General features: G+C 51.1%; 1 protein-coding gene across 1 annotated transcript in view; it reads left to right on the top strand.

Annotated features, from left to right (window-relative positions):
* The window catches only part of LOC145417550 (ras-like GTP-binding protein RhoL), a 32,245-nt gene extending 27,807 nt beyond the window's left edge, over positions 1 to 4,438 (top strand). Inside the window, exon 6 of the mRNA XM_080286258.1 lies at positions 4,217 to 4,438. Coding sequence (XP_080142384.1) covers positions 4,217 to 4,438 — 222 coding nt within the window. The remainder of the gene's footprint in view (positions 1 to 4,216) is intronic.
* Positions 4,439 to 20,555: the final 16,117 nt, after the last annotated feature.

Raw genomic sequence — 20,555 nt, 5'->3', positions numbered from 1 at the left:
CCACCACCACCATCACCACCTTCACTAACCACCATCACCACTAATCACTACCATCCCATTATCACCACCATCACCACCACCACCTAAACACCACCACCACCACCACCATCACTAACCGCCACCACCACCACCACCATCACTAACCGCCACCACCACCACCACCATCACTAACCGCCACCACCACCACCACCATCACTAACCGCCACCACCACCACCACCATCACTAACCGCCACCACTAACCGCCACCACCACCACCACCATCACTAACCGCCACCACTAACCGCCACCACCACCACCACCATCACTAACCGCCACCACCACCACCACCATCACTAACCGCCACCACCACCACCACCACCATCACTAACCGCCACCACCACCACCACCACCATCACTAACCGCCACCACCACCACCACCACCATCACTAACCGCCACCACCACCACCACCACCATCACTAACCACCACCACCACCACCTAAACACCACCACCACCACCCCCATCACCACCACCACCCCCATCACCACCACCACCCCCATCACCACCACCACCCCCATCACCACCACCACCACCATCACCACACCACCACCATCACCACCACCACAACCATCACCACCACCACCCCCATCACCACAACTACCACCATCACCACCATCCCCATCACCACCATCCCCATCACCACCATCCCCATCACCACCCCCATCACCACCTCCATCACCACCTCCATCACCACCTCCATCACCACCTCCATCACCACCCCCATCACCACCCCCATCACCACCCCCATCACCACCCCCATCATCATCCCCACCACCATCCCCACCACCATCCCCACCACCATCCCCACCACCATCCCCACCACCATCCCCACCCCCCATCCCCCATCCCCCATCCCCCATCCCCCATCCCCCATCCACCATCCACCATCCACCATCCACCATCCACCATCCACCAGCCCCAGCCCCACCACCATCCACAATATTATCGCCATTAATATTTCTGTGCCTTTCCTACATCAGTGAAATAATGTTAGTGTTGTAATGATAAACTCTTAAAGCAGCAGAACGTTTACATTTTCCAAAATTCTGTTGGGATGGTTATAATGGAGAATATTCTGTTTCTATTAGCTGTCTGAAGAGCCTGTAGTAATTTGACTTTATTTTTCCAGATTGATTTGAACCTGAAGAGTTGATGAAGAGAAAAGAGGATAAGACAAGAGCACAGAAGACAGAACACAAGTTGGACAGAACCACTATAACCACAACTATCATCACCCCTACCATCACAACCCCCCACACCCCACACCAATCAGGAGTATGGTTATTCTACTTGATTCTACGTCCAGGTATTTGGTACGTCAGGTGGACGTTGCTTTTGATTAAGTTTGAAAGAAATTGATTTTTTTTTTGGTTTCAATGGCACTTCTAGCATTTTAGGTATATAACCTACCTTTTCGCAAAATACTGTAGATGTTCATAGATTTTCTTTGCCGTACTGAGTAAAATATTCTCAAACGCTCAAACACACACAGACACACAGACACACAGACACACAGACACACAGACACACAGACACACAGACACACAGACACACAGACACACAGACACACAGACACACAGACACACAGACACACAGACACACAGACACACAGACACGCACGCACGCACGCACGCAAACATTAACACACGTGCACATGTACAAAAACACACATATACATAACACCACAAGCATAAGTGCAGGTACCGACAGGCAGACATAATAAGCACTGTCATCCCTGCATACATATTTTAATACATACATACATAAACATACTGTACGTGCATACACAAGTATGTCCGTACACGCACACATACACATCCGTGCATACATGTACTCATACAAAAGTGCCTTTACATATACTGTATAACTATACACATGCACATTGTTTACATAGGCACATAAACCTGCTCACATTCATATACACCTACATATAAACATGCATACATTAATGCATCAGTACTGTACGGTACATTCGTACATACATAAGCCCGTACGTGCACGGGTTAATACTTATGAAAATGCATACATTGATGCATAGGTACATTTATACGTACATAAAAACATACGTACATAATACATACGTAGATGCATACACATTAATGCAGACTTGTATATCTGCATGTACACATACACGAACACAGCATTAACGTACATATAGTAATACATATTTTTAATGCACATCAGTGCGTACTTACATACACATTCTCAAATGCACATAAACATGCACATAAACATGCACAAAAGCATGATGAAGACGTAAGGAAATTCATTTTCGCAAATAGAGCTGTTGATCAGTGGAATGCACAACCGAATGAAATAATGTGTTCCAAACAATTCATAAATTTTAAGACATGTATGATAAGAATGGTTCAAAACATGGAACAGTACGAGCTTGACTCAATCCTGTAAAGATACAATTAGGTAAGAACAGTTAGGGAAGAATATGTACCTCCACACAATAATACATTTATAGACATTTCCATATACACATAAACACACGCATACCGTCCACGTAAATACACCGTACACATACACAAATATGGATACATGCACACATACACAAACATGCACACATACATTAATCCTTATGCCTTTCCGTTCATAAGTATTTTCACTTCCATACACTTCCCTTCCTGCTAATCCCTTCACCCCTTGACCAACTGTTTATTATTATTATTATTATTATTATTATTATTATTATTATTTTGTATCTTGGGACAGACTTTTGGAATAGGAGGGGTTGAATGTAACTTTTATTAAACAGAGGAATTCCCTAAGCTGAGTAAAACCGTCCGTGGTAGTAGGAATAATGGATGGTGGTCTGTCTGTCTGTCTGTCTCTCTGTCTCTGTCTGTCTGTCTCTGTCTGTCTGTCTGTCTGTCTGTCTCTGTCTGTCTGTCTGTCTGTCTGTCTGTCTGTCTGTCTCTCTCTCTCTCTCTCTCTCTCTCTCTCTCTCTCTCTCCCCTTCCTTCCTTTCTTTTCAGGTGGCTTTACATTCAGTGACAAGGCAAATGGTTTCCTGTAAACTAAGAAACTCTTAACAGCGCTGGGTGGTAATCATATAACTAACGTATGTGCTCCCTACTTCTCAACAAATGGGTCGGAGGAGTGCTAGTGTTCCTTCCTGTAAAACACCTAACTCAGACAAACGGCCGCCCCTTAAGGAATTATGGCGTCTGGCTCTAGATAGATAGATATATAGATTTATGAGGTTGTGTGCGTGCGTGTGTACCTATGTCTGCATGAGTCTGCTCATGTATGGTGGTTATCGTTTAGTTTCGTTTATAATGGCTCCAATATGAATGCATGTGCCAGCCTTGGTCACCTAATGGAGACCGTCTATGCTGTTTGATCTCTGGCAGCCTCCCTATTCAGCTCCATATCCTGGAGGTCACACGCTGACCTCGTCCCAGGTCTCCCTTGGTCTGCATCACGCTCCCCTACCCTCGACGTTCACATCTCGCATCCTACAATCCTTCCCAACAATCGTCCTAACTGACCCTCCCCTGAACCTACCTTCTCGTAAGCGGCAGACATCTACCTGCCTTCTGGTCAAAGTCTCCACCGTTTCCCACTTTTATCCTTCAGGTACCTGCATTCTAAATCGCCACTCTGAACTCCTTGGGCGATTTGGATTTCTCAAGCTTGCTTTTTACGCTTGGCTCTTAGTCATGATAGGTGAGTAAAGGAGGGGATGGACCACAGGCTCCACCCACCCTCACAGCCAGGGGGTCAAAGACTCATAACCCACCAGCCGCTGCCAGTGGCTGTAGCGGTGACCTCAGGGCACCCTGCCAAGACAACTAAAGGGGCACCCTCCAAGTGCACCTTGGCACTGTAACTACCCCACCATTATACACCCAATGCTAGGGCAGCATACAGGGCCACTACCCCCAGGTTAGGAATTGGGTAGAAGCTGCAGCCGAGGAACCACAGTGCCCTGTACCCTCTGACACAGATCTGAGTCCCAACCCATCCCAGTCCCAAAACTGCACCGACAGAGCCAGCATCACACCTCCCATCAAGTCCAGCACTAGGTAGCAGGGAAAAGTATTTTGGCCGCATTCCCTTTCTGGAGTCAACCACTGTGACTCAGTAGGGTACAGTGTGTGTGTTGTCAAGTGCTCGTAGTGTAGTATATATGACAAAGTATATGTTTAATTATTTTCCTCCACAGAAACCGATGGCAACCACGGAGCATCAACCCCGCAGTCTTAGAATGACAACCAAAGACAACAATATGGTAACCCCAGAAGACAAGACAACCCTCTTCAGCTGGATGGCAATATTTGACAACGAAACTTCAGACGACGAGATGGTACCGTTGGATGACGAGACGGCAACAGCAGAAGACGAGATGACAGCCCAAGATGTCAAATGGCAACCTTGGATGGCTTGATGGCAACAAGAGACGACAGCTCAGGAGAACAAGATGGCAACCCTGGAGAGCAAGAATGGCAACTCACAGAAGCCATCAGCGTCTGAGTCAAAAGTGGCGTTGGAGACTTCGTAGCACATTTCCCTGAACGATTTATTATCCTTTACACCCAAGCTTTCTCCCGCACTCAGTTAATAGTCTTAATATCGATAGTTTGCATCAGTAACAAGATTAAAATGAAATGTGTAGACTAAATCGCTAAGGAAGAGTTGTTATGAAGCCTCCAAAGCCACATAGAATACCACTCTGTTGTTTGTGTTTGTAGGTGATGTAATAGGGATGATAGAAGCAGTTATGGCGGCAGTTGTATACCGTTACTATGGTGGGCAATCCACTCCTTAAGCCCCGTCCACACGAGCGTGCAATGCCCGCGGGCACAAGCGAGCAGTTTGCCTGTTGACAGACTCACCGCTTGTGCCCGCGGGCATAAGCGGTGAGCCCGTCAACAGGCAAATTGCTCACTTGTGCCCGCGGGCATTGCCCGCTCGTGTGGACGGGACTTTAGTGTAATAGGAAAAGTGTGTGGTAGGATAATTATGGACAGAGTTAGGGAAACTACAGAGGAATTAGTTGGAGAACAGGAAAGAGTGTGTTAAGTCCCGTCCAGACGATCGAGCAATGCCCGCGGGCACAAGTGAGCAGTTTGCCTGTTGACGGGTTCACCGCTTGTGCCCGCGGGCAAATGCGTAAATTGCCCGTGGCAATTTACACATTTGCCCGCGAGCACAAGCGGTGAGCCCGTCAACAGGCAAACTGCTCGCTTGTGCCCGCGGGCATTGCTCGATCGTCTGGACGGGCCTTAAGGAACGAAATCTAAAGGTGAAAGTAGGGAAGAGTAAAGTTATGTATGGTCTTCGAGAGTAATGAAGTCACAGAATGTACGGTGAGGTTAGAGGATGATGAAATGGAAAATGTGAGTACATTTAAGCACTGGGTAGTGTGATGAGTAAGGATGGACGTTTGGAGGGTGAAGTGCTTGAAAGGGTACAACAAAGAAGAAAGATTGCTAGCTCTTTGAAAGCAGTGATGGGAAGCAGGGAAGTCAACATGGAAGTAAAAAAAATCGCTGCATGAAAGTACTGTGATACCAACTCTAACGTATGGAAGTGAAGCTTGGGCCTTGTTGGGAGGTCACAAGTCAAGAGTGAGAGCAGTGGAAATGAGTCATTTGAGAGGAGCATGTGGAGTTACATGGAGAGACAGACTGACCAATGGGGAAGTGAAGGAGCGTTGTGGTGTGGATGTGACAGAAAGCGTTAGGAGAAATACAAGGAAGAGGTTTGGTTGTGTGGAGAGGATGGAGAGCGAGTGACTAACGAGAAGAATGTATGTGAGGTGGACAGGGGGAGAGGAAGGGGGAGACCGAGGGTGAAATGAAAGGTTGGAGTGGAGAGGTATATGAGAGAGGGGTGTATGAGCTGGGGAGAGGGGGACATCGAGGCGATTTGTTTGTGGCCACCCCTTACGGGATTCAGGCGTCTGGCGATAGATATATGGATAGACAGGTTTTCCTTTAGCGTGTGTTTAAGTTCGTATTGTTCTAGAGTGAGAAGGGTAGAGAGGAGTGGGAGAGAAAGCGAGCTGGAGATGGAGATATTGTACTAAATTCACTGAAATACTTTGATATCTGAAATATTTTGACATACGTGAGACTTTTTTTGCGATATACTTTCAATATATTTTCAGATAACTCCCTCCTCCCAGAGTAACTTAACATGCTGCCGTCATAACTACTAATGTACTTTGTAAATGAGAACACTTGTAAGAAAATTTAAAATAAAAGTTGTATATCAAATTTATTCGACCTTTTATAATATGGTTAGTATTTTTAGAGCATATGGAACTAGGTAAAAAGTCTACGGATATGTCAATAAACTCAGCTGGTGTAAAACCCCTAACTGAACTTAAACTATTTAGTATTCGCTGATAAGGATAACGAGGACCTCCATCACTTATGCCTTGTAAGTGGATAAGCACAGTAATTTTCTACTTAATAATGAATTCTAGCAGTTTGTAAAAGTTGACAGCTTGAGTACCAGCTTCTATTTACTGCCATGTTAAGTGACTAGCCCTGATAGCCTCATCTTGGCTGGACTTTATAATCCTCCATAATGCTAGTCTCACGTAGTTCCAGCAGTGTTTCTTGTTACTGCCGGGTTATTTCGTACAGCTTATGGGAGGTTCCTGGTGATGCTCCTCTAGACTAATCCTTAAGGTCATTTTATATGTAATATTTTATCTTATATTCATCTTAGTCACTTTTATCACAGTTTTTTTTCCTTTACCTTAGTTACTTTTACCATTTGATTACTTTTCTCTTAGGTTTATCCATAACAGTACTATTTCATACTAGCACTATTTATAACTTTTTTTTTTTTTCCCAGTACTGTCCTGTTATCCCGACTCTTCAGCAGTTGCACATATATTTATCAAACCTCATTCAAAACTGTTCAGTCGCCGGTGTATATAAAATGCCCACAGTAGAGCAAAAATACTATTAAAAGTTCCCACGTAACCTATGGAACAGTTTGGCAGCTTTGTGGTAGAAAGCATTAGGAGAAATACATTAAGGTGGTTTGGCCTTGAGAGCATGGAGAGTGACAGACTATGAGAGTGAATGTGAGAGGTGGAGAGATGGAGCAGAGTGGTACATCGGGCAGGAGGTGTAAGATTGGGGAAGGGCATCGAAATGGTAGGGGACAGGGCGACATTGAGGCGATTTGTTTGTGGCCAAGGAGACGGAGGATGAGATGAAGGGACGGAGTAGATAGGTATATGAAAGAGAGGAGTGTAAGATTGGGGAGGGTAGCAAAATGGCAGGGGACAGGGCGACATGGAGGCGATTTGTATGAGGTCACCCCTTACGGACTGAGGCATCTGGCTATAGATAGAGAGAGAGAGAGCTTTGCCAGCTTCACTCAGTTTTATAAGTTATATATAGTGAGTATATACAGATATCCCTCAAAACTTAGGTCTCTAATGGAGTAAAAATACCACGAAAAGTTCCCTTGCCACATATGGAACATTGCCAGCTTTGTGATAGAAACCATTAGGAGATGCAATTAGGTCAGTTTGGGCATGTGTGGAGGATGGAGCTTAAGAGACTATCTAGGAGAGTGTGTGTGAGTGAGGCGGAGAGGAGAAGAACGAGGATGAGATGGAGGGAGACTTATGAAGAGGGCTGCCTGTGTTAGGAGGAGGGCTGCCTGTGTTATGAAATCCACTGTAGGTAGCTTACAAGTGATGGCCTTTTGTCCAAGCCATTATCAGTGTAGTTAATGGTTATTCCTTTGACTTATGCCTTAAAGGAGATCCAATTACCGATTCCTTTTGCACCTTTTACACTGTTATGAAAGCTACTCTAGGTTCCAGGCTTATTTCATAGTCATCCTTGCCAAAGCCACCAGGGTTTTCCTATTAGGTAGATGCTGTCCCCTTATCAAAGCTTATTTCCAGCTCTGAGTGTGGCCCAGATACATGATATTCTACTTCTTCGTGACTAGCATTGGATTAAATTAGCTTAAATAGTGTAAGTGGCTCTGGAGACATCGTAACAACCCTTCCTTAGCGACTTAATATATGCAATACAGTTCAGTTTCCCCTTGTTTATTACTGACACCAAATAACCAATATACAGTACCAGTTCCGGCAGCAACGTTAGCGGGGCCGTGGTGGCAGAGTGAGTAGAGAGGTGGCCTGCCACCTAGAAGATCCGGGTTCGACTCCCGGGAGGATAGAGGTATAATATTTAAAAATGTGGCAGTGTCTATAGTGGCCTGTCATTTGGACCCGGGTTCGACTCCCGGTTGACTTAGAGGTTAATTGAGGTGGTTTGGCAGTCACTTAGTGGCCTGCCCGGTGGGGTGGCTTGGCGGGGGTTGTGGGCAGTCACGTAGCTGAACTGCCGGGGGGGAAGGTAAAAGTCTTCTTACACACACACACACGACACGTCACGCACACACGCTACCCTACACATCCACTATGACAGACATGCACACACACACTCAAACAAGACACATGCACGACACACCTACAGATACACAGAAGACATGCATAAGGGTAGGGCGTGGAAGGTGAGGGGGTTTTATATCAAAGTCCAAAAAATCCAATTGGATTTTTTTGGACTTTGATATAAAACCCCCTCACCTTCCACGCCCTACCCTTATACATAAGCCCTGTGTGTCTGTTTGTCTTAGTGTGTGTGTTTACGTCCGTGTGTATTAGTGTATGTGTGTGTCTAAGTGCTTGAGTATATGTGTCGCAGGTCACTACGAACCAGCCACAAGAATTTTTAAATATGCCTCTAAATCTACCAGGAATCGAACCCGGGTCATCTCCGTTAGCAGGCCAAACCTATACAGACTCGACCATCACGGTTATACCTAGAACACAGCTGGAACTTCTACTGTATTTTCCTTAGGTGTTATCTCCAAAATACAAGGAAATGTTCAAGTGTAATATGCATAGTAATTTGATAATCAAGTCTTGTTACGATCTAGAACCACTTAGAATACATAAGACTGTAGTTTAATGCTAGTCACGAAGAAGTAAAGGGCATCGTATATCTACTTATACGATACAGTATACAGTATAGGGAGCAAATAAAAACAGGACTTAGTATTTTTCCTCTTTTTTTTATTTTGAATAATTTACAATATCTACCTTACCTCCACTCTGTTATTTTTATTTACCGTATTTGTCAGACTCCTATGACACTCGGATGGACCAAGTCGCCTCCTGTCAGCTGTAAAGAAATGCTAAAGTTATTCCAATCATGCAGGGGTTAATCCTGACAGTATATTAACTCTCTAAGGATCTTATGACTCACTCTCAGCTCAGTAAAATCGTCTGGTTTAATTGGAATATCACTAGAATTGTCCCGAAAGTCAGGGGGTTAACAAATGCCGAAGCCAGCCCTTTAATGCTGTAGAGTACTCTATGTCCAACTGACGGGGGGACTATGATGCTGGGCTGAGAGAGATTCATAGGAGCCCAGGAGAGATAATACTATACTTTACTCACTTCAATTTGTCTAAAAATGCATTTGCCATCTCCCCATCTCGATTTCTGACCAGTGGCAACACATTAACACTAGAATACGATGCTCGTCAACGAAGAAATGCTTTAGAAGGATGCAGGGCAGTAGTATTGTCTCACTCTGCCTCTGAGCTACGGGAAATAACCTACAAAAGGACGAGAAATTCCACAAAGTTAATCTATACTTACGACTCAGCATTCCAAATAAACAGAGAGGACAATTTTAGGCCAAGTTAGAGTAAAAATAGAGGTGTCCTTCGCACCTCTCGCCGCAGCAATGCAGCGGTGGCGCCACCTAATGTGTGGAATGCGAGAATTCCAGGCTTATTCAGTTCGAGGACGCATATCAGTTTTTTCGAAATGGTGGGGTTAGATAAAATTTCACTGAACCGTTCCATAAGTCTAGGCTACCTGATGCTAAATAGCATCGTCTGGAGGTATCAAAAATAAAATATTAAACGTCTACAAGATATAAAAACATCTGTCCACCTCCAGGAGTCGATCTGCGGGGCCTAAATGAGTACAATCCATCTGCTGACGTCATCTTTTACTCTCACTCTTTGCTAGGCTTCAGACGATACTAAGCAGCTTAAGAAAATCCTCTCGAGATGACGGGATAGAAACAGACTTCATTAACTCCCAGACTAAGAACGACATAGCTTCTTTGTTCAAACTAATATCACACTCCGCCCAAACCCACTCGAACCCACAACAACCCATCCAACCCCGCTCAACACCCTCCTACCCCACTGCACCCCACCAAACTCCGATCCTACCCCAGTGCACTCCACCCAACCCCCTCCTACCCTACTGCACCCCACCCAACCCCCTCCTACCCTACGGCACCCTACCCAACCCCCTCCTACCCCACTGCACCCCACCAAACCCCCTCCTACCCCACTGTACCCCACCCAACCCCGATCCTATCCCACTGCACCCCACCAAAAACCCTCCTACCCCACTGTACCCCACCCAACCCCGATCCTATCCCACTGCACCCCACCCCAATCCTACCCCACTGTACACCACTCAACCCCGATCCTATCCCACTGCACCCCACCCAACCCCGATCCTACCCCACTACACCCCACCCAACCCCGATCCAACCCCACTGCACCCCACCCAACCCCAATCCTATCCCACTGCACCCCACCCAACCCCGATCCTACCCCACTACACCCCCCCAACCCCGATTCAACCCTACTGCACCCCACCCAATCTCGATCCAACCCCCCCCAACCCCGATCCTACCCTACTGCACCCCACCCAACCCAGATCCTATCCCGCTGCACCCCACCCCACCCCAATCCTACCACATTACACCCCACCCAACCGCGATCCTCATATCTGAAACCTACCTATCACTGCAGACCAAAGCACTCCATAATCAGTGCAAGACAACATTTTTTCGTCGCCTTGTTTTCAGATTTTTTCAAAAGATACGGTGGAGTACGGTACAGTCGTGCTTGGGTGGGGTGCCGTAGGGTAGGATCAGGGTTGGGTGGGGTGTCATGGGGTAGGATCGGGGTTGGGTGGGGTGCAGAGGGGTTGGATCGGCGTTGGGTGGGGTCTAGTGGGGTAGGACCGACGTTGGGTGGGGTGCATTGGGATAGGATCGAGGTTGGGTGTAGTGCAGTTGGGTAGGATCGGGGTTGGGTGGGGTGAAGTAGGGTAGGATTGGGTGACGTGCAGTGGGGTAGGATCGGGGTTGGATGGGGTAGGATCGGGGTTGGGTGGGGTGCAGTGGGGTAGGATCGGGGTTGGGTGAGGTGTAGTGGGGTAGGATCGAGGTTGGGTGGGGTGCAGTGAGGCAGGATCGGGGTTGGGTAGGGTGCAGTGGGGTAGGATCGGGGTTGGGTGGGGTGCAGAGGGGTTAGATCGGAGTGGGGTAGGATCAAAGTTGGGTGGGGCACATTGCGGTAGGATCGCGGTTGCTCTTCCTGCCTAGACACCGTCTGATGCAGAGCTCTGTTTTCTCACTGGTACTGGACTCAGTCTCATTTACTAGTGGCGATTTTTCGCCTGTTTTCTCAGATTTTGCCACTTTTGAGACTTAGTCTCTGGCACTGAGAAAGGTTTTTTAGACGTTTTTCCAGGTTTTCCTGGGACTCTGTCTCTATTTGCCTGTGTGTGATTGGCAGCGTGTTAGTGTGTTTTTTTTTTTTTTGGCCTACCGTTAGTGTTCCTCACTGTAGTACGTCGCCGAACCCTGAAGGGGTGCCGTTAGGGCACTTCCATGAAGGGGGGCCTTTAGGGCCTGGTTATAGCAGGCAGTGAGGGCGGCTCTGTTAGTTTAGGGAAGACCCAAAAGGGGCAGTGGCGGAGCCTCCCATCGCCCTTTAGAGGGCGGGGAGCATAGGTTGCCCGTCACTGTAGGGACCTTGGCCACTTTTGCTGTTTTTTGTTTGTGCTGTTTGAGTGGTTGTGTGTGTGACGTGTGTGTGTGTGTGTGTGTTGACTGAGTTTTTCGCTGCTTGAGTGTGCAGCATGAAGGGATCTTGCATCCCTAGGCCCCAGGGGCATTCCCGCCTCCCGCTCCCTCAGTCGAGGCTCTCCAACCCATGTCCTGCTACAGGCACGAAGCGGGAGCGTCACTTCTCAGACTCTAGCTCCCACTAGTCAGCTCACGAGGTTTCTTGTGCTGACCCCTCTCTACCTAAGTCTACGGGAGTGGTACCTCGCTTGCGTGGTGCCTCAACCCATTCTGCCAAGGCAGCCCGCCGACATAAGGCTATGGAGGAGGTTGCACCTGCTCCACCTTCTCTCTCTTCCAACAAGGGCACTTCAGCTTCCCTACGTGCAGCCCTGCTTCACGGCAAGGCACCCCGGTGAACCGAGCCCTCGGTCCGCAGCCTCGCGCTCCCACCTGCGCACCCTCTCACGAGCCTAGGCCGGCTAGGTCTGCTCGTATTCCCAAGCGGCTGAAGGTCCCGTCAGAGGCTCCTGCGACTCAGATCTCCCCCTCTTCTGATCCTGCTCTGCATGAGGATGAGGGTTTCACCCCCGTGGCACGCAAGGGATAGAGGCGTGGTCGCCAGGGAAACGGCCCCTCTCCGGCAGTACGTACTGGGCCCCCTCTCAGGGGTCCCCCTGCTGCTCGTCCCTCCGTGTCAGTAGCTGTGCGTCCGCCGCCCTGCTCTGCATTCCCAGCGTTCTGTGTGCCGGTCCAGGACGGGCATGCGACGAGTTATGACGCCGTGGCTGCAATAGAGTGTCACCTGCCAGGGCTACGCTGCTCCAACCTGATAGGACGGGATGGAAGCTCGGTGTTGGTGCCGAAGGACGAGGGAGCTTACGACCTCTTGAGAACAGCTCTGCAGGACGAGGCCTCCCCTGTCAAGCTAGTCAAGCTGACGCCCGGCCAACAGTCAACGAAGGCAGTCGTCATAGCCTATCCCTTGAGGATGCCTATGGAGATACTACTACAGCACCCTCAGGTCGAAGAGGCAGCCCGCTGCCAGAAAGCGCGGACCAGGGAGGAGACTCGACAGGTCATCGTCACCCTGCGGGGTCTTCTGATCCCTGTGATCGACCTGGGGAACTGGGGAGAATATCACCTTCGCCCCTTCACCCCGGAGCCACTCTGTTGCTACAGGTGCCAGCGATATGGGCACCACAGAGCCACTTGCAACCGGGCCACAGTCTGTGGGATGTGCAGCGGCCCGCACTAAACGGAGAGGTGCTTGGCCAAGTTCAAGGCCAAGGAAGCTGTCTCTACCCGATGCCCCAACTGCTCGGGAAAACATCATGCGTGGCACCCCAGCTGCCCAACCAGAGTTGCACTTGTTGATCGAGGGCGAGAACGCCAAGTCACCTGGGTGAAGGAGCAACAGGCGAGCAGCAACATACCGGCTCCGGGAACTTTCATTTGGGGGCAGCAACGCCATCCAGCAGCGACTGCACCACCAGTGCTAGACGAGGCAGCATTTCCGCCCCTCCAACCTGCTCCCCCTCGTCACACGACGACTGTGGAGGTCCATCACCCTCCTCCCCCCCCCCAGTTCGGCAGACAGTCGAGGAGTTTACTCCACCCACGCCCCACAACACGGGCTCTCCTCTCATAGTCTTCACCAGGGAAGAATTGCGTACGCTGGGGACGGAAATTGCTACGAGCTTGGCTCAGATGCTAGGGACGCTTCTTGGCAGGCCTCTGGAAACAGCACCATTGGTACAGGCTGTGAACGTCATCGTCGACCAAGTGGTGGAGGCAAAACAACTCCCGCGCTCTTCTTCCCTGGTACCTCCTGCATCATCTCCCACACAGACAACCGTGAAAGAGCCGCTACCCACCCAGCTTCCTCTGCCTTGCCCTCGTATGCCAGTCAACATTCCTTCGGGGCTCACACCAGCCACAGCAGCGATCGAGGAAGAGCGCAGGGCCCTTGGCCTCCAGACAGATCATCCCCAGTGCCAGACACCGCTGCCAGCCTCCGAGTCCTACAGTGGAACTGTTTAGGGGCATGGAGCAAGCTCGCCCACCTTCAGGAGGCGGCTGCCAGGGACCGTCCTCATGTAATTCTCCTGCAAGAGACCCTGCTCCCGGATAATACCAATTTTCGTCTCTTGGGTTACACCACCCATCTCCTTCCGTATGTTCGTGGCGTCACACGGGGATGTGCCGTTCTGGTTCAGGACCACATTGCGTGCATGGATTGTGAGCCCCCTCCTTTCTGTGGACCTGATGTTGAGGTCCAGGGCGTGGTTCTCCATCTGGCTACGTCGCCCCTGACGGTATATAATGTATACCGGAGCCAAAGGGGCACCCTGGAGTTGGAAGACCTGTTCTCCCAGGCTGCCAGGGGAGCCGTGTACATAGGGGGCGACTTTAACGCCCACCACGCCTTTCTATCTTCGCCTCTTCAGTCCAATGAAGCAGGACGGCACATCTCTTTTGTTCTGGAGGAGATGGGTGGTGTCCCCCTATTAAATGATGTGGCAGAGGCCACCCATATTGCAGGAGGTCGCCTTGATCTCTCCCTAGTGTCAGCACCACTAGCGGGCTTGGCGTCGTGGTCACTCCACCCCCACCTTGCAAGTGATCACTTTGCCCTTATTGTTTACCTGCCTCTCGCTCCCCTCCCTCCACCCCCACCTCCTCCACCACGGTGGGACCTCTGCAAAGCAGACTGGATGGCCTTTGTCCGTGCTCTCACGGCGGCCTTTGAGACATCTCCTCCTGCCTCAGACCTCGAGAGCAGAGCAGATCAGGTAGCAAGTATTTTGGCACAAGCTGCTTCTCTTGCTATCCTGCTGAGGCAGCGCTCGATGAGGTGCTACTGAGACGGCTGGTTCTCCTGCGACAGGGTCAAGGAACTGAACCGGAGACTCAATGCGGCACGCAAGCAGTACCGATGGCGCCGTACATCTCCGCACCGCCGGTACCTGGATGCCATCACGCGGCATGTAGCTTCCGAGAAGCGCCGCCTTAGGGAGGACGCGTGGATCAGATGGTGTCGTACCCTAGACTCTCACTCCACTCTCCGTGAGATATGGGGGAGAATCAGGTCCGTCTCTGATCCACGCCCTCCTCGCCCTCCCTCCCATCCTGACCCTGCCGCTGAGGCCAACCGTCTTGCTCAGCACTTTGCTGACCGGTCTGCCTCTTCTAATCTCCCGCAGTCTGTCAGAGCCCTACAGGCGCAGCTGTCCGCCTCTCGCGCTGCAGCAATTCAGGCAGCGTGTGATAGGCCTGACCCTGCTGACTGTCCGATCACCAGTGGGGAGCTCCACAAAGCGCTGCAGTGCAGGGAGGACACTGCGCTGGGGCTCGACAGGCTTACATACTCTCTCCTGTCACATGCTGGAGATTGTGGCACAGAACATCTACTTGATCTGCTCAACCTCTCGTGGTTTGAGTGGTGTCTGCCGAGGTCGTGGAAGACAGCTGTTATCCACCCAATTCCGAAGCCTCGTGATCCCACTGCCATGCGCCCCATCTCCCTTCTCAGCTGTGTAGCTAAGACGGCTGAGAGGGTTGTGTGGGCTCGGCTTGCTTGGCGGCTGGGACTGCTGCACCCAGGGATTTACGCCTACCATCCAGGCAGGAGTACCACCCACTGCCTCGCGTCATTCCTTGGGGAGCTGAAGGGAGGAAGGGGAAAGGCTGTCTTCCTCAACCTCGAGAAAGCCTTTGAACTGGCAAGCCCCACTGTAATCCTGGCGGCTCTTGCGGCCAGGGGTGTGGGAGGCAAGCTCCTATCCTGGATCCAGGATTTTTTTAATGATCGATCCGCAGGGGTCCGATTCCAGGGACACCTTTCCCCCTTTCACCTATATCCTAACGGCACCCCCCAGGGGAGTGTTTTGAGCCCTCTCCTTTTTAACATCCTTATGGAGGGGCTCTTATCTGTAGACTATGGGCCTGGCATTACTCTGCTATGCGGACGATCTGGCCCTCGTCTTTACCAGGAGGGACTGCTTCACACAGGCGGACTTGGCCCTTTCTCGTTTGCACGCCAAATGTACTGAGCTACGGCTGAAGACAAATTTTAATAAGACAAAGTGTCTGCCCTTTGGACTCCATCCCCCAGACTTTCCTATGCTGCTTGGGGGGCAGCAGCTCTCTCTTGTCACTGTGCATCAGTATCTGGGAGTCTGGCTTGAGAGGGGTTTTACCTTTGCCTGCCATGTTCGGTACCTGCGGGAGCGCTCTTCCACCAGACTGGCTGCTCTCCGCTATCTCTCCAAGCTGAGTTTGCGAGCGTCGTATTCAGTCCTCCGAACATTTTCTATACATGCCATCCGATCCCTGGTGGACTACAGTGCCATCTGTTTGACCGGACTCGCTCCACCAGTCTCCAGATCTCTGGAGGTTACACAGAACACTGCACTCCGTATCATGCTGGGTGCTCCACCCTGGACCCGGATTGCCAATCTCCGTATGGAGAGTGGTTTGCCTTCTCTGGCGCATCGTGTTGCGCTACGAGCGGCAGTCATCACTCTACAGCTGATACGGTGCCGGCTCCACCTGCCTGTCTCTGCCCTCCTACGACGTCTTTTGTGCCACCTACCCGAGCCTGCCACTCAGCGTGACTGGGCCCGGACTACAACTGCTGTTATCCATGGACTGGGAGCTGCTGCGAGCCTCTGCCAAGATCCTGATTCTCCCTTTCCTGGGTACACTGATCCGCCACCATGGGACCCCCCTCTTTTTAAATTTGTATGCCCCTCTGAAGCCAAACCTCGAACTTCCATTCCTGCACTCCTCTGTCAAGAGGGTCTTAGTCGGGTTGCGGCTCTAGATTCACCAGACACAGCCACTTATTTTACGGATGGTTCAGTATCCTCTGATGGCTCTGCTGGGGCGGCCTTTGTCTCTGGGCATTCAATTGAATCTTGGCGACTCTCTCAGGGTGTATCCGCTTTTCAGGCAGAGCTTGCTGCCATCCTGGGTGCATTGCGCCACGCTCATCACCATCATCATCACCGTGTCGTAATTCACACAGACTCACTTTCCTCCCTTCAGAGGCTAAGATCTTTCTCCTTTAAGGACAACGTCTTTCTTCAGATGGCAATTTTTACTTTTGCATCCCTTCTCGTCCATAGGGGTGCCACTATTATTCTCCATTGGCTCCCAGGTCATGTTGGAATCAGCGGCAATGAGCGTGCTGATGACGCAGCACACTCAGCTTGCTCGCTTCCTGACGTCACATTTCAACTGCGCCCCAGCCTATCGCACGTCATTAGCACTCTCACTGCTACCATTAGCAGGCTCTCTCGATAGGAACATCAGCTTTTGGTGACAGATGGCTCTCGCTCTGCTACATGGTATTCCACCACCACTTCATATTCTCATTTGTTACCCTTTAAAGGCATACCCAACTATATTGTAGTGAGGCTCAGGCGCTTACGTCTGGGGTTTCCATGCTACAAACAAATTGTCGGTACAGAGCCAGACCCGTGTACCCATTGTTTGGTCACATCTGTGGAGCCTCTCATTCACTATCTTCTGTACTGCCCAGCTACTACGATGCTCAGGTCTCACCCTGACACGACTTTTGCTCGGACAGGGGATGATTTCATGGATGCTGCTTGCATCATTGCACGTGCTCCTCTACAATTATTAATCACCACAGTCAGGGAATACCAACCCCCTCAATAATTTAGGCTCGCGCAAGTTAAGTGCATCTGTGACGGGCTCTTTGTTTGCCCGTGTCCCAGCATTGCTCGGACGAATATCTAAAAAAAAAAAAAAAAAAAAAATCGCGGTTGGGTTGGGTGTAGTTGGGTAGGATCTGGGTTGGGTGACGTGCAGTGGGGTGGAATCGGGGTTGGGTGGGGTGTAGTGGGGTAGGATCGGGGTTGGGTGACGTGCAGTGGGGTAGGATCCGGTTTGGGTGGGGTGCAGAGGGGTTAGATCGAAGTGGGGCAGGATCGAAATTGGGTGGGGCGCATTGGGGTAGGATCGTGGTTGGGTGTGGTGTAGTGGGGTAGGATCGGGGTTGGGTGACGTGCAGTTGGGTAGGATCAGGATTGGGTGGGGTGTAGTGGAGTCGGATCGGGGTTGCGTGACATGCAGTGGGGTAGGATCGTGATTGGGTGGGGTGCAGTGGGGTAGGAGCGAGGTTGGGCTGGGTGCAGTGGGGTTGGATCGGAGTTGAGTCCAGTGGGCAGGATCTTGTTTGGATGGGGTGCGGTGGGGTTGGATCGTGGTTGTGTGGGGTGCAATGAGGTAGGAGCATGGGTTGGGAGGATGCAGTGGAGTAGGATCAGGATTGAGTGTGGTGAATGGGGTAGGATCAGAGTTGGATGGGGTGCAGTTGATGAGGATCTGGGTTGGGTGAGATGCAGTTGTGAAGGATCAGGGGTGGACAGGGTGCAGTAGAATAGGATCAGAGTTGGATGAGTTGCAGTGGAATAGGACCGGGGTTGGGTGATAGTGCAGTGGAGTAGGACTGGGTTTGTGTGGGGTACAGTGGGGTAGGATCGGCGTTGGGTGGGGTACAGTGGGATTGGAGAAGGGTTGGTTGGGGTGTTGTTGGGTAGGATCTAGGTTGGGTGGGGTGTAGCAGAGGAAGAATTAGGGTTGGTTGGGGTGGTGGACTCCTAGCTCAGATTTTGTCGGGTGTGGAGGTCTGGCCGATCTGTCTCGAGATTTGAACTCTGCTTCATTTAATCGTGGCGATTTTCGTCCGTTTTCCTCACTTTTTGCCTGTTTAGGGACTTAGTCTCTGGCACTGAGGAAGGATTTTTTGCTGTTTTCCAGGTTTTTCTGGGACTTAGTCTCCGATTGCCTGGGTGTGAGTGGGAGTGTGTGTGTGTTTGTGACTGTGTGTGTGTGTGTGTGTGTGTGTGGGTGTTTTTTTTTTTTTTTTTTTTTTGCCTGCCGTTAGTGTCCCTCACTGTAGTACGACGCCGAACCCTGAAGGGGTGCCGTTAGGGCACTTCCATGAAGGGGGGCCTTTAGGGCCTGGTTATAGGAGGCAGTGAGGGCGGCTCTGTTAGTTTAGGGAAGACCCGAAAGGGGCAGTGGAGGGGCCTCCCATCGCCCTTTAGAGGGCGGGGAGCATAGGTTGCCCATCACTGTAGGGACTTTGGCCACTTTTGCTGTTTTTTGTTTGTGCTGTTTGAGTGGTTGTGTGTGTGAGGTGTGTGTGTGTGTGTGTGTGTGTGTGTGTGTGTGTGTGTGTGTGTGTGTGTGTGTGTGTTGACTGAGTTTTTTGCTGCTTGTGAGAGCAGTATGAAGGGATCTTGCATCCCTAGGCCCCAGGGGCATTCCCGCCTCCCGCTCCCTCAGTCAAGGCTCTCCAACCCATGTCCTGCTACAGGCACGAAGTGGGAGCGTCACTTTTCCGACTCAAGCTCCCACTCGTCAGCTCACGAGGTTTCTTGTGCTGACCCCTCTCTACCAAAGTCTACGGGAGTGGTACCTCGCTCGCGTGGTGCCTCTGCCTGTTCTGCTAAGGCAGCCCGCCGACATGAGGCTATGGAGGAGGTTGCACCTGCTCCACCCTCTCTCTCTTCCATCAAGGGCAAGTCAGCTTCCCTACGTGCAGCTGCCAGCCCTGCTCCACGGCAAGGCACCCCCGTGAACTGAGCCCTCGGACCGCAGCCTCGCGCTCCCACCTGCGCACCCTCTCACAAGCCTAGGCAGTCTAGGTCTGCTCGCATTCCCAAGCGGCTGGAGGTCCCGTCGGAGGCTCCTGCTGCGACTCCGATCTCCCCCTCTGCTGATCCTGCTCTGCATGAGGATGAGGGTTTCACCCCTGTGGCACACAAGGTATTGAGGCGTGGTCGCCAAGGAAACGGCCCTTCTCCGGCAGTTCGTACTAGGCCTCCTCTCAGGGGTCCCCCTGCTGCTCGTCCCTCCGTGTCAGTAGCTGTGCGTCCGCCGCCCTGCTCTGCATTCCCAGTGTTCCATGTGCCGGTCCAGGACGGGCATGCGACGAGTTACGACGCCGTGGCTGCACTAGAGCGTCACCTGCCAGGGCTACACTGCTCCAACCTGATAGGACGGGATGGAAGCTCGGTGTTGGTGCCGAAGGACGAGGGAGCTTACGACCTCTTGAAAACAGCTTTGCAGGACGAGGCCTCCCCTGTCAAGCTAGTCGAACTGACGCCCGGCCAACAGTCAACGAAGGCAGTCGTCATAGCCTATCCCTTGTGGATGCCTATGGAAATACTGCTTCAGCACCCTCAGGTCGAAGAGGCAACCCGCTGCCAGAAAGCGCGGACCAGGGAGGAGACTCGACAGGTCATCGTCACCCTGCGGGGTCCTCTGATCCATGTGATCGACCTGGGGAACTGGGGAGAATATCACCTTCGCCCCTTCACCCCGGAGCCACTCTGTTGCTACAGGTGCCAGCGATATGGGCACCACAGAGCCACTTGCAACCGGGCCACAGTCTGTGGGATGTGCAGTGGCCCGCACGAAACGGAGAGGTGCTTGGCCAAGTTCAAGGCCAAGGAAGCTGTCTCTACCCGCTGCCCCAATTGCTCGGGAAAACATCATGCGTGGCACCCCAGCTGCCCAACCAGAGTTGCTCTTGTCAATCGAGGGCGAGAACGCCAAGTTGCCTGGGTGAAGGAGAAACAGGCGAGC

This window comes from Coenobita brevimanus, chromosome 110, assembly GCF_032717465.1.
Source record: "Coenobita brevimanus isolate Jiangsu-jjx chromosome 110, ASM3271746v2, whole genome shotgun sequence".
In the NCBI taxonomy this organism is placed as follows: Eukaryota; Metazoa; Arthropoda; class Malacostraca; order Decapoda; family Coenobitidae; genus Coenobita; species Coenobita brevimanus.
The sequence above is the reverse complement of the archived record's forward strand: the minus strand, read 5'-3'. Positions and strand labels throughout refer to the sequence as shown.